The sequence below is a fragment of the Grammomys surdaster genome, unplaced genomic scaffold (genome assembly GCF_004785775.1).
Source record: "Grammomys surdaster isolate TR1022 unplaced genomic scaffold, NIH_TR_1.0 97, whole genome shotgun sequence".
Classification (NCBI taxonomy): domain Eukaryota; kingdom Metazoa; phylum Chordata; class Mammalia; order Rodentia; family Muridae; genus Grammomys; species Grammomys surdaster.
The window spans coordinates 14,527,829-14,542,179 of record NW_021604576.1 but is presented as its reverse complement, the minus strand read 5'-3'; the positions used below and the strand labels follow the sequence as shown (position 1 = coordinate 14,542,179).

General features: G+C 35.4%; 1 protein-coding gene across 5 annotated transcripts in view; it reads right to left on the bottom strand.

Annotated features, from left to right (window-relative positions):
* Positions 1-14,351, bottom strand: part of Epha7 (EPH receptor A7) — a 151,085-nt gene that overhangs the window by 82,512 nt on the left and 54,222 nt on the right. For all 5 annotated transcript variants that reach the window (XM_028779750.1, XM_028779752.1, XM_028779764.1 and 2 more), the window contains exons 4-5: positions 11,164-11,319; positions 10,044-10,379 (exon numbers count right to left, since the gene is read on the bottom strand). In XM_028779750.1, the coding sequence (XP_028635583.1) occupies positions 10,044-10,379; positions 11,164-11,319 (492 nt within the window). The remainder of the gene's footprint in view (positions 1-10,043; positions 10,380-11,163; positions 11,320-14,351) is intronic.

The window sequence follows — 14,351 nt, the reverse complement described above, 5'->3', positions numbered from 1 at the left end:
AAAATATGCAATTAAACTGAGATAGAAAAGAGAAAAATTGTTTGCAAATATAAAAATGCAAACAATGCTTGGATTAAAAAGAAATCGGGTTTTTATAGAGATGTTAAATGTTTTCCTAATACATAATTATATATTACAACATTCAATTGTGGTAATTAAAATGCACAAATGGAAGCTACACACATGTTGAAAGATTAAAATAAAATTATATTTTAATGGTGTTGTGTTTGATCTTATAACTATAATTATAATCTATGGTCTTGGGAAGATACACAAGAGGGTGTCCTCAGGAGGTTAGAGATGCAGATAAACACATGGAGCCATTAAATTCCAACAAGTTCTAATTGTACCCTATATATAAAACCTGCATGTAGTAGGAATCCAACCAACACAGTCAAGACAGCAGTTTAATTTTCTGCTTTTAAATAAATTCACTCCTGATTAAAAATTCCAAATATACAAAGCCCACACCCTGGAGATACCTCTGTATGTGAGAAAAAAATTACTTTTCTTTTCCTCCTATCATAATTCCTGTCTTCCAAGGTATTTTCCTGAGTGACACATTAACCTCTCCCATGGACTGATCACGTGGCCCTCATTTCTGCACAGCAGCCAAATCCACCCTTAAAATCCTGTCACGGATTTAAAGCACATTCAAAGAGTCAACCTGCTTTCTTCCATCCACTGATTTATTCCCAAGAAGTTCTCCACATTTTTGAAGTGCACTCAATAGAGAAGTAAAATACTGCATAATTCCCAGGTTTGGAAACCATCAGTGTCCAACCATTTTGGGGTGGGCAGGGAATATTAAATACTTTAGAGTATTTGTGCATAAACGAAAACAGCAGAAACAGTTTCTGGCATTAACCAGTGAGGAAATCAAGCAAGTAAAAGTCCAAAGTTAGGCTGTATATTAAGTATCTAAACTCAGAAAAAAGAAAATTATAGAAAATGGAGTATGAAAATATAAAATGTAAAGATAATTTTAAGTACTTCTGATTTTCATTTATCTTCAAGCCAACTGTTTACATTAATTCAGAAAAAAAAAAGGCCAAAAGTAAAAGAACCCATTGAAGTTTAGATGGTTATTATCTAACTTACATCAGCAGATGGACACAAGTGTTCAGTGAATTTACTACCTTAGCATAAATCTTCCCCTACTAAAGACAGACAGTATGGGTACTCCAAGGTACCTATGACCTAGTTTTATCTCATAATTAAGCATAATACAAAACTATAAGCTGTGGTAGTACGTGTGTGACACTAAATATAATTTGTTCATAGTATTAGAAAAAAAAATCTAAGACATAGTTTTGGGATTCGGAGCGTCTCAGATCTCTTTCAGGGGCAGCTTGGTGAAAAGACCCAAGATCCATTCAAGCACACATAATTCAGAAGGTCTGCCTGCCAGCAATAAAGGCCGAAATTGGATACTTGGTGAGATTAATTACCTAGATAGGGGTTGATAATGCAAGTCAAATGGGAATGTAATTAAAGTGCACCTTCCATGAAAATTATTCATTGCTGATGGATCAAGTGACAGATAAATCAAAAGGCATTTAAAAAAAGCCTACAGGTTAACTTGAAGCAGGTCCTTCCTCTTTTTAAAGCTCTGAAATTGCAGGTGTGCAATTCACTCTTGCTGTTCTGTCCCCATCAAGATACCATAAGACAAAAGGGTAGATTGTAATGTAATCTAGGAGAAACAGAAGCCAATAGGAAAACCATTAGGATCATGGTTACAAACAAAAGGTCAGCTAGACTGGATCCAGTTGGCTGGCAGCTTTCAGAAAAGAGTGTCACTCTGTGCTCATACTATAATAGGACTTGCAAGCATAAAGAAAGACAAGTGATGAATTCATAAGCTGACTACTCCCTAGGGTGCAATTCTTACCAATGAAAGGCATGCTGTGGCAATCAAACAGAGTTATAAATTAGACAAATCGAATGGCATAAAAACTATTTGCATCATTATTATTAAATAAAGTCTTCCCGGATATGCTATTAATTCTTTACTGTCAATACATTTATTTACACCCTAAGAACAATAAAAAACAAAAAGCAATGTTTTGTAACAGTGGCAGGGTAATCTCAGCTACCCAGAGGAACACTAAATCTAATTTCCATGTTCAGTTCTCCTAGATATATTTATTATACACCTAAGAGTAGATAGACAAAACAAAGTGTCCAATTAAGTGATAGTTGTTGGGGAAAAAAAAAGCTTTATGTGCTACTCATTTGCCTGCTCCAAAAACTAAATACATTTTTCTTTGACTGACTTCCTTAAGAATGCATATAACAGTTATCTAGACTTCAAAAACAAACTTTGATGCTGTACAGGAAACTTACCTATTTGGTAAATGGTATAACTGTTCTTAGTAAAAATACATATTTCGCCTGGACATGGCAAAAACAAGCAAACAACAAAAAAACCCAATTACTATCGATTCCCTTTTATAAACACATAATTGTGTGACTTTCTAAACTTTTTTAATTAAAATCACACCTTTCAAAACTCTGAATTCAAATACACTAAAAACTCCATCTTTCAAAAATATAAAATGAAAGTATTTAAAGTTTCTAAAACATAATACAATCAAAATAGATTTTGTACTCGCCCATAAGAAATTTAAAAGGTTAAATATAAATATTTAATTTAGTTCTAATAAAGATATATTCTAAGTTGTTTTATAGAAGAATACATTTTATCGAGTTCCAGTTTCAGGAGAGGAAAGCTCAGAGGCAAACAGACAAAAGGAGATTTCAACACAGAAACTCAGGCAGAGTGCTTAGTTCTGTAGTACTGAAGGAAGAAACATAAAGGCACACCCTCAGAATCCCCTGTCTATAGTTCTTCATTCACAGAGTTTACAGATTAAAGTTGAAATGGGCTCAGCAAATACTCAATGTATTTTTTCAGAAGACAGTGTCCTTCATATCCACTGATGTCCCTAGTTAGTAACTTAATACCAAATAAAATGCAACATCAATTCTTCTCGCTTCAGCAGATTAGCTAAGGTTTGTCCAGAAAACAGAGTGAAGAGCCACCAGGATACAATAATTACAACCCACTCACACATTTCCACCTTAGGTTGAATAAAAAAATGAAACTTCCAAATAGTTGGACAACAGTTTAAAAGAAGCCAGTCAGTGTCTTTTCTGACCTGACAGGTTTACTGTAAAAACGACATTAAGACCCAAGAGTTCTTGAAATATCTTCCTGGCATTCTGTTCATAAAAATTTTAAAACTTAAAATTAAATTAAAGTGATTACTAAATGAGAAAATGGAGCTTATTCAGTGGTAACAGATGTTGAAAATAGCAAGAATCGTTTCAAACTTTTAGGCAATTTTCTGATTTAGTGTGTGTGTATGTGTTTGTATGTATATTTGTATGTGTTTGTTTTTGTTTATGTATGTGTGCTTGTGTGTGTTTGAGTGTGTGTATTTGTGTATGTTGGTGTGTATGCATGTATTTATGAGTGTGTTTGTGTGTATTCCTAAAGACCAAGCTAAGAGAGAGTGTCAGATAAATACTGCCACACAGATATTTAATCAATCCTACATCTGTCACACAAGTATGCATCCAGCAAAATCCTTCCACCTTTAAAACAAGTGAGCATGCACTATGGTGCACATACATGGGAAAAGAAAGGAAACAAAGAAATGGAGAGAACAAAAATATACAATAAAACAACATTATGTAACTACAAGCTATATTAATGTCCATGGTAATATATGTAAAGATACAAGGCTCTCTATATGATGTATACTGAATTTATAGCATTCAACATTAATAATGGCAACGTATTACAGGAGAGATGGTTATACGTGTACAGTTTTTTCTTTATAGAATTAACGGCTCTCCTTTTTTGACCTCTATTTGTGCTATTGTATGGCTCTCAACAATAAAATTTATGTGAGGCTAAATGTGGGTTTTTAGTGATGTCAGGCATGTAAGAAAACAGAATGAAATGTCAAAACAAGGAGAAAACAAGGTTATGATAATGCATTAGAAAGGAACAACGGTGACCATTTCTTTCCAATGCAAACTCAGACTCATTTTCTATCTCAGTCTTTAGTGGTTTGATAAATGTTGTATGAAATCAGCATAAAAAGCAATCTATTACAATTCAGTCCAGCCAACCCCAAGCATGCCTGCTGCACATGCCACAGTGTACTTATTTCTGACCATGGAAATAGGATTATGATGTTTTCTACCTCAAATTCCCCAGCATAACTGCCTCTCATCGCTCCAAATGTTCAACTCCAAAGGATTTCCATCTGTCTTCATTCAGATGACCTCCCAAGACATTTGACTCTGTCAGTACCTGGCTGAAATGAAGAACTTGCCCCTTTATGGCCTTGCAGTGCCTGCCTTGCTATCTACCTCAGATGCCAGTCTATTTACATTTGCATCTTGGAACTTTGGTGTTCTACCAGCTTGTAACACTAGGAGTTTTTAAAGCATTCTTTTTGCCATATATATACAGGTATTACTATTTATGTTCGTATCTGTGCAATAAAATACACATAGTATAGCCTGACACATCCAGAGTTAATAATTGTGATTAAAAGTATTGAAACACTTGAATAACCCTCTAGTGGTGATGACTAAACCAGTGTTTGTTTTCTGTCATATATAATTGTCTTACTGCATGGTATGCTCAACTTTCTGCATCTTTCTATGCATGGAAGTTAATGACTAGATATTATCAAAACTTGAAATGCTAATTATAAGGTGTCAAATGCACTGCGTACTTAAGAACTGCATGTCTTAAACCTATGGCAACTGTTTAGACACACCCTTTCTATGGTCCTAGTTTGCAACAGGACAAGAATCTACAGGTTTGTATGTGCATCTCTGTCACTTATTTTGTCACAGAGCATACATTATCTGCTCGGCGTGTCCCAGATTAATTTTGTTAGGATGGAGCAATTATCTCTTCCTTTCTGATTGACCTCTTTGTAAATGAAGTGCAGTAAAGTTGGATAATTTTTCATGGCTCTTTCACCTCTTAATTGATTCTGCCTATTGCTTCTAAAAGAACAAAGTCATAAAACAGATTTAAACAAGTAAAGATCAGCCTATCGCAGTTCTAACTGACAGATCTGAGAAGCAAGATCTTGATAGTGTTCTCTTCTTTACCCTATTACTTGGATCAGTTGGTTAGAACTGTTAATGATTCTCGTGAATCAATGTCTTTTCTAGGTACGTCTAATTTACTGCATTCGTGGATAAATACAGATGTTTTCTGGATAGCTCTGCCTCATTCCACCAGATTGCTTGTCTGAATCAAATTTGCTTCAATTCATCACCAACAAAGCAAGAAATAAAATAATCAACATTTACTCTCTCTTTCAGTAGACTGGTACTGAAACGGAACAACCAAATGCTGATCAATGTACAAACCATCTTCTACTGTTGTCAAGGTGATGCCACTACATAGGTTCAGGAACTCAGCGGGCATGCATGGGTCAGATGGGAAGGGCACAGAAACTGGAGCTGGCAAGCACTGTACACTGGACCACTAATACACTGGTCCAAGTGCTTATTATTGTACTCAGTACCTGTTCCCTTACCCAAATTCATTCACACACAACCAAGTTATGGGGCTCTCTACTTTATGGCTTTTCAGTGTCTAAAATTGAGTCTGTCTCCAGAATGCTTTTATTTTAGAAACAGAAATGGTTTGACAACTGGCTCCACAAGAACAGATTAATGACTCACACACCAAACCTGTCTGAACATTGGAAAGTAATCATGGAGGTAACTGGTTTGGACCAAATTAAGATGAACAAAAGCTACCTTCTGAATTAAATCATATTAGAAACCTTTGGTGCATTTCAATTACTATAATAGTAATAAATTTGCTATTTTAATTAATTTTAATTGATTAGAAACATCAAAAACAGATAAGGAATTCAACATATATCTACTAAAGTTTATATCCTGCAATTTTTTTCTTGCACATTTCATTTAGGTCCTTAAGGGAACACAGTTTTTGTATCTTTTCCCCTTAAAATGATCTAGGGTCTAGGTCTAGGGTCACTTCTAAAAGGTCATGGATTGTGAGGATCCAGATTACTAGAAGATGTCATTTCCTCTTTCCTCCTTGTACAACCTGTCACCTGATATGGATACAATGGGGGTCAAAGATTCAGCATAAGCCTGTAGAAAAGGCAGAGAGCCCAGTTCTTCTGCTGTAGATGACATAGGTTTGCTTATGCATGTATGCTTTAATCAAATTAACACACTTTCATAATGATGTTTCATCGTTTTTTGTAGTTGTAAACTTTCCTACCTAGTTGTGAAATGATTACATTTTATGAAGATTGCTGAATTTAATGTTACTTTATAACCAGTAAAGGTTTTAGAAACAGAAGATGTATTTTCTTAATAGCATGTTTCCTTTAAATATCAGCCAAGGTTTAGATTTCCAAGAAATATAAAAATGCAACAACTTAAATGGAACAAATTCATTTTATGTATCAGACATATAAGTTGATTTGTGTACATTTTAAATCATAGGAAAGAGATGATTTGGGTTGTTTTTTGAGAAAAATATTCATAGTTGAATCATTAATTCTTGTGAATAAGGCTATTTCTGAAAGTTAAAAAAAGACTTGTGTTAGCGTCCTTTTAGAATAGCTTTGCTTATGTATTATGCAATATCATATGATGTTACCAATGTACTTAATTTGGAACATTACATTAAAGAAACCCCACAAATCAAACTAAAGGGATCACTGAAATAAATCTTATACTGAGTAATCATATTTGGGAATTGAAAAACATAAAATAATTAAACTAAAATATATAATTCTATTTTTCCTTTAAGAAAGAGAACAAAATGGCCACCAGAGATAATACTGCTTATTATAATTACCTCTCAAAAATATTTTGTCACTAATGTCCACGGGACATTAATAGATCTTCTTCTTGTGAATAGTTTAGACTTTACTTAACCTGAGAATTCCCACATAATGTAATCTTCAACTAAGAGATTTAAGAAACCATCTTTGATATAATCATATACACACTTTTGAAAATTCTGAGGTAGTCAATATAATAAATTGTAATAATATGGGTCAAGCAATTTATTGATGATCCTGTAATGTCACATTCTGAAATTCAATGTTTTACCTATAAAATTTCACAAAATCTTTCAAACTTTTAATGATATGATATGAGTTCTGTGAAACCCATTTACTCATACACCATCAAACTTATGACATGGAGAAAAGAAACTAGCATATCAATGGATGTTATTGTATCTGTCAGACACTGTTTGATGCCCAGATATGCCCTACTTTCCTCATAAATTATCTGTTTCATACTGCTTTGTTTTTTTCAGAATTAATTTAGAGAAGTATTTATGGCAATCTATCTGGAGTCTCAAAATAATGACAAATAAAGAGACAAAGCCCTAACCGGCCATCTCCTCTTACTAAAGGAAGCATTCAGTCCTGGAATTAGGTCACATCTAATCTACCTGTTAGCCAAAGGTTCCCATGGGAACCCCCAAACAACCTAGGCAATTGCCAAGACTATAAGGGTACTCTCTCCAAGGGTCTTAGCTGAATGCAATATCCATACAACTCATTGACATAGAGCTGCCATCCTGGTGTCCCCTGAGTGTTCACCGTGGGTGTCTCTGATCCTTATACCTTCTTCAGGGCTCTTTTATTTCCCACTGTTTGTTTTGTTCAATTCCAATCCGTTAGTTTTTGTTTTATCTTATATTTTGTTTCATTATCATCCCCTAGAAGCCTAAGGGATAATCATGAATGAATGAGAGACAGAAATGAATGGTAGGGGAGGTAGAGAGAAAGTGGGAGGAATACATGGAAGAGAAACTGTAAGTGAGGAGTAGAATCTATTTTCAATAAAAGGGGGAAATCAACTATAATTAATATGTAAATGTGGTATAAAAATACACAAAAATCTACACTCCATCAACAACAACTTGCTTACTCATTCCACCAGGTCTGGTTTCCCATCACAAGGCTCCCACCAGTCTTTCAAGAAAACCTTTACTGACCCAGCCCAGATCATCATCTTTCTCTAAACACAGCCTGAACTTTGCTCCCTTATTTTTTTTAGCATGATTTAATTTTATGTAATGGATGTTGTGATGTGGTGGTCACAGTCCCCTTGGTTAAGGACATATGAAATTATTTTACCAGATGCTGAGATAGCTGCCAAGAAGCAGAACTCCCTTCTGTGCTTCCATCAGATTTTTTTTATGTGTCTGAAAAATGATATTCCTTCCTAGTGAAACTTACAGTCAATATCTGGGAGACATCGAAGTGTAAGATTCATTTCAATAGAGGATAACATTGGAAGTTCATTAAATGGGGACCATTCCCTGGAGACGGAAGAAGATTCCAACATGACGCCATCACAGCTCAATTTCCCAGCTGGCCACTTTTGTTTGCTCTCTTCTTCCGGGGCTGTCTAATCTCAAGCCCACCCCTAATCAAACTCCTCACACCAAACTCCAGTCTTGCTGACTGCTTCTTAGTGAGCCCGATTTGAGAAACAATCCATGACTTCTTCATGAAGTTTCAGTTTTTAGCTGAATTCCTTCCCAATGCTTTCCAGAGCACTATCACACAGTCCATGGACTATACTTAAAAAAATTAAAAAAAAAGTATAGTATATGTACACACATTCCTCACCACAGGTCCATATGCAGTTGTCATTATACGGTTGCAATTTAAACAGGCAGTAGAGTGTGAAAATTAGCAAAGAAAGGAAGGCTAGAGCAGACTCTGAGAACGCTGATTGGTTTCAGATTCAGCCGAAGACCACAAAGAACTTCATATAAGCCTACTGCAGTGTTCTCCAAACTTCATCATCTGGTGCAGAGCCACTTTTCAGGCTGTTGATAACCAAGTCCTTAGCGACATCTACTAAATATCGACTGCACAGCATCTTTCAACAGTGTCAGTTGAGAAAAGCTCCAATTTCTGAAACTTCTTCCAGTAATAAGATTTTTTTTCTGGTGGTTTTAGAAATGTCTGGCTTCTCCAACTGACTTCCTGACACGCATTTTTCAGAACATATTAACTGTAACAAAAGCTGACTAAGGAAGGCATTTCAATTATTAGTAAAAAAAAAAAATGAAAGCTAGTATTAGACTAAGCCACAAGTTCATAATTATCATTTCTTTTGAAATACTCATTAAATTGGTCAAGAATGTGTTACAAAATATAGACAGTCACAGGATCTCATATCTACTGATGAACTTAAAATATACTAATGCAAAATTTAAAAAGCAGGAGTTTTCAGATATTTTAAAAATCTCTGTGGTGGTTTGAATAAAATGGCCCCAATAGGCCCATAGGGAATGGCACTACTACAGGTCTGGCCTTGTTAGAGTACATGTAGTTACTGTGGAAGAGGTATATCACCAGGGGGGTGGCCTTTGAGCCCTCAGAAGCTCAAATCGATTCACTTCCTGCTTCTTGAAGTTCTAGATGTAGAACTTACAGCTTCTTCTCCACCACCATTGTGCTATGATTCCCAGGATTACCATAATGGACTAAAGCTCTGAAACTGTAAGCCATCCCCAATTGTTTTTATTTACAGGAGTTGCCATGGTCATGGTCTCATCACAGAAATAAAAAGACAATCATATTCTATGCAGTAAAAAATTGCTTAAGCAATATGCAATTGCACAACAACCACATTCATTATTTTTAGCATCATGTAGAATATTGTCACAAGAAATACTCTTCAGTATGTCAACAGTAGTTTCTCTGTCTTCCTTTAGAGCTTTCTACAAAACAGTTTGAAGTACAGCAGTTTAAAACTGGCTTAGAGTGCATCCACCTTTACTTTCCCTGCCAGAACTATGGGGATATTAATACCTATAAATGTCATTCAACTAGTAACAAGAGAAATAAGCAAAGGTTAAATAATGAAAATTCTGGCAAAATAAAAATCTGTGTCGTGGCACTAACTAAACACTCAAGCAAAACCACTAACTAATAGAGTCCAACATTATGAACTCAGTAAAAACACGCGGCACATACCTGCTTGACCAGTGGTGATGCTAACAGCTGCAAAGAGCCTCTGGGATCTGCTTAAGTCGGAAACTCCATTTACAGCTTCAACTTCGAAAGTGTAATTTGCATGGGCAAGCAGGTCCATGACAGTGACATAGTTATCCTCTAATCCCGTCTGCTGGGGCATATATCCAATGTTACTTCCGCATGGCACACATTCTCCCTGCTCCCAACTGCACCGCTTACACAATATTCTGTAGGTGACATCATTTCTTCCCCCGTTGTCAGCCGGAGGACTCCATTCCAAACTTACAGTTGTTTGATTGATGTTGAAAATAAGGTTCTGTGGTGCAGAGGGAGGCCCTTTGGAAGCCAAAAATAAATAAACAAGTAGGCAAAAGAAGAAAAATGTATACAAACAAAATGAACACTAGCATTTATGTAGAATATGAAAATAGAATATGGCTAATGTGATTTCTTTCATATAAGCATTGAATTGTAGTTACTGGTGAAGTTATACAAGCTGCCGCCCCCACCCCCTGTTTGACAAGAGATTTTATTTATTTTCTATTTAATGTTGAACAAGAACAGGGTAAGGACTGTCTTTGTATTTTTGCCACACCCATTCACAATGTTTTTTCTAAGAAATTGAAAAAGTTAGCACACCCAAGGATAAAAAGGTATGTGATTGTCTAAATAGTTTTCCTCTGAGCCATATTACAGTAAACACACTTATTTCATTCACAATATGCTCAAGAGTTATTGATAGTAATGAGTGGGTCTGCTTTTTATTTGGGCCTCTCAAATATTCATTAATTTTGAAGCACCAAAATGTAAGACGGGTTCTTATCACCAATATTTTAATTCAGAAAAGACTACTTCTTAGTCACATTTGATTTATTGTATGACCAATAATTTGCAATAATTTCTAAGAAATACCATATGTGAAATATTATTAAATGCCTCTTAAATTTTGAGAGACAAACTTATATTAACATTACTAATTAACTGAATCTGCTTATGGAAAGATTTACAAATATTAAAAATTAAATGTTGAAACTCAAAGCCTGCCTGGGTGGGGCTCTTTTGAGTGCTGCAAAGGAATGGAAAGGAGATCTAAGCCATTCATTCTGTGGCTTGAACTTACTCGTGCATGCGACGTATGGTGGATCAGAAGGGGCCCTGTAGTACCCGTCTTCACATTCACACCTCGATGATCCTTCTCGGTCAGAGAAACTGTGGGTTGGACAACGAGAACACTGGAGATCCTGAGAGGAAGATTTGTAGAACCTGCGGCCACAAGCTGGAGAGGAGAGAGAGGACAGAGTAAGGAGAAGTGGGCCAGTACTGCTACATCTGGGGATATTAGGGAAAAAAAAGAGAAAGAGAGAGAGAGAGAGAGATTGTATTTCTTTTGTGAAAAATAAACTTCCCATGACCTAATATAAGCATACTTTAATATAGTTCCACATGGGAAAATCATGATACATTTTAAAACAAAATAATACAAATATTCAATAGGGAAAACTTGCACTTGCAGCTGGGCTCAAATGATGCATATGGCTCAATATGGCTCAGTATGATGCTCAATAGAACACTGAAGAGTCGGGTGGCAGACTCAAATAAAAGCAGAGTACCTTTACATCAACATTTGAACAGCATATCAGTAATAATGATATACAAATTTTCATCTGGATATAGATGACGTGCTTTGCTCCAAATTTCCAGGGACTCCAAACTTCAAGCTGAACACATGACAGTTATACAGCAGGCTCCTATCCATGATAGAGCCATTTTGTTAAAAGAAGTACTTATATACTCAGTGTAGGAGATGACAGGTCATTACAGAGAAAGTCAGATATAGCCTGGAGTGGATGGTGTTCCTGTTCTCCTGGGCTGAGGGAGGTTTAATGCTCAGGAAGCCAGCAATTGCTCTAGGCAATGAGCAGAGAGCCACCGATGCTTCAGCTACTTCCCAAGGTGGCTATTGCAATTCACTCAGACCCCACTGTGTGAGACGCCCATGCCAGTTGATATTCTCAGATATTTTAAATGCTCATGGTTATCATCAATTGAAATTTTTCAAGTTGATTTTTTTTATTATTTCAGCATTGTTAATATTATAAAAGGGTTTGTTAACTATATTAAACATCTTTCTTTGTATTTATTAAAATAATACCTAAGTCCTTTAAGTTTTATGGAAAAACTATATCTCTAAAGAAGAGAAAATGAATATTAAATGCAACCTATGTTAAAATTTTTAATCTTTTTTCTGGTATTTTAAGACAGGGTCTGTCTTTGTGTAGTCCTATGTATCCCTGAACTCACTATGAAGACCAAGGTGGCTTTGAGTTTACAGATAGCGGCCTGCCTCTGCCTTCAAAGTAATGGGAGGAAAGGCATGTGCCACCGCACCCAGCTCTAAAGTTTTAATTTCTTACTGGAAAGTTTAGTTTGCTCTTCTTGCATGCTATTCAGAAAAAAAAAATATTTCAGATTTAACTCCCTGGATTGTGGAAAGTGGGAACTATTCTACCGGGGTGTCATATTTCCAAAAAGTTGGAGTCATACTTTGTTTTTACTTACATGCTAAATACTTTGTATACATCTTTGAAATTTTTGAAATCTTATTATTATCTAGGTTTCAAGAAGTTAAGACTGTTTACAAGATAAGCATATTACATAATATACATTTAATTTATAGACAAATAATCAAGAGCACCGTCATCTCGTTGTAAGTATGTATAAGATCCACTACTGGCCTCAGAAGCTGACCCTATAAACTATGATTTCTATTACACACAAGTTGAAAACAGGAACAGTCATATTAGACAAGACACACAATGCAGCCTTACGTAGTCTCAGAAGCAGTTATTACACACTTGAGATACAGAGAAAACAAGCAGCTCCAATATATAGTCACAGCAAAACTAAAGACACATGCAGATTTGATCTTGAACTATTAAAGATGTTCACTGGTAAGAGAGAGTCCAGTTTAATCTTTTCAGCCCCCCTCACACAAAACTGTTACTTTATCAATATCCAGTGTATCCTGCTCCATCTGTATGCAAGGATAACAGATACCATGGGAGAACACAGAGAAGGCATTGCATTATGAAACAGTGAGGTTTAGACATGTCAGAGGGAGTCTCTTAATTTCACTGTTATCATTTATTTTTTAACAGACTGTAGTGGAGAGCGAAAGCACCATGGGGACCACAATAGCACTGAGACTTTGTATTTAGCAGGTATAGCTTTCAGGCTATAGCTAAGGCTATAGCTAAGGCTAACTAGTGGAAACCCTATGAATTTTTATCCCATGTTGCTAACCCCATCAACCTCTAAATTAGAAAGTGAATTTCCTAATGAACATGGTGTTGGCAATGTATCCACAATATGTAATGTTGAGAATTTAAAAGTCTTACTGCTCATCTTTCAAATTGCATTAGATTGTATTTCCCTTTTAACAGATGGGAAAACAGATTTGAAGCAAAAGTAACCTGAATTCTTCAAATAATTCCACTTGCCTAAGTTAAAACTGGATTTAGAATACAGGTCTGCACACATAAAACCGTATGCTCTGCACTATAGGACTCTCATTTTGGTGCTGGCTCTCAAGAATTTAACTTACTCTAAGTAATTTTGTAACTTTCAATAGATATTTATTATCGTTTTTATGCGCTTCTACTAAGTTACTACCATTGTTTTGCTTTAGAAGTCTATGTAACAATACTCTAATACATTTCAATGAAAGACATTAAATAGACCGTCTCAATTTCACTATGAATTCTGGCACTGTACAATTATGGAATGTATTCATGGCTATAATTAAATAAAGGTAATACTAAAAAAAGTTAGCAATTTTTTTCCTTTGAAGTAATATCTGGTTGTAGTGCAGGTAACATTGAAAATTCTAAGTTGTAACAAGTGAGTTTATTTAACCTCAAAGGAAACTATCAATTTAGAGTTATTAAAAGTAAGTACAATTCTTTAGAAGAAGGATATTAAAATCAATGCAAGAGCATTTTATTTCTTGAGGTAACACTGAGCAAGTGGGTGGTAAAATCCTTGGGAAGGAAGTAACAGATGTTCTTAAAATTAGAAACTGAGATAAGATATCTATGTAAAATAGCTAAAGTCAAACACTGGATGAGATAAACTTATAAAGTAACCTAACCTAGAATGAACATGAAATAGAATCCAGTCTCCCAACTACTACAAAAATGGCTACACAGGAACTCTGGCAACTTTTCTCTCTGAAAATGCAGGTGGTTTTCTAAAATGCACTAGGAAAAGACTTCAGAGGTAAACACATGCAAATGCAGAGAGGTACAT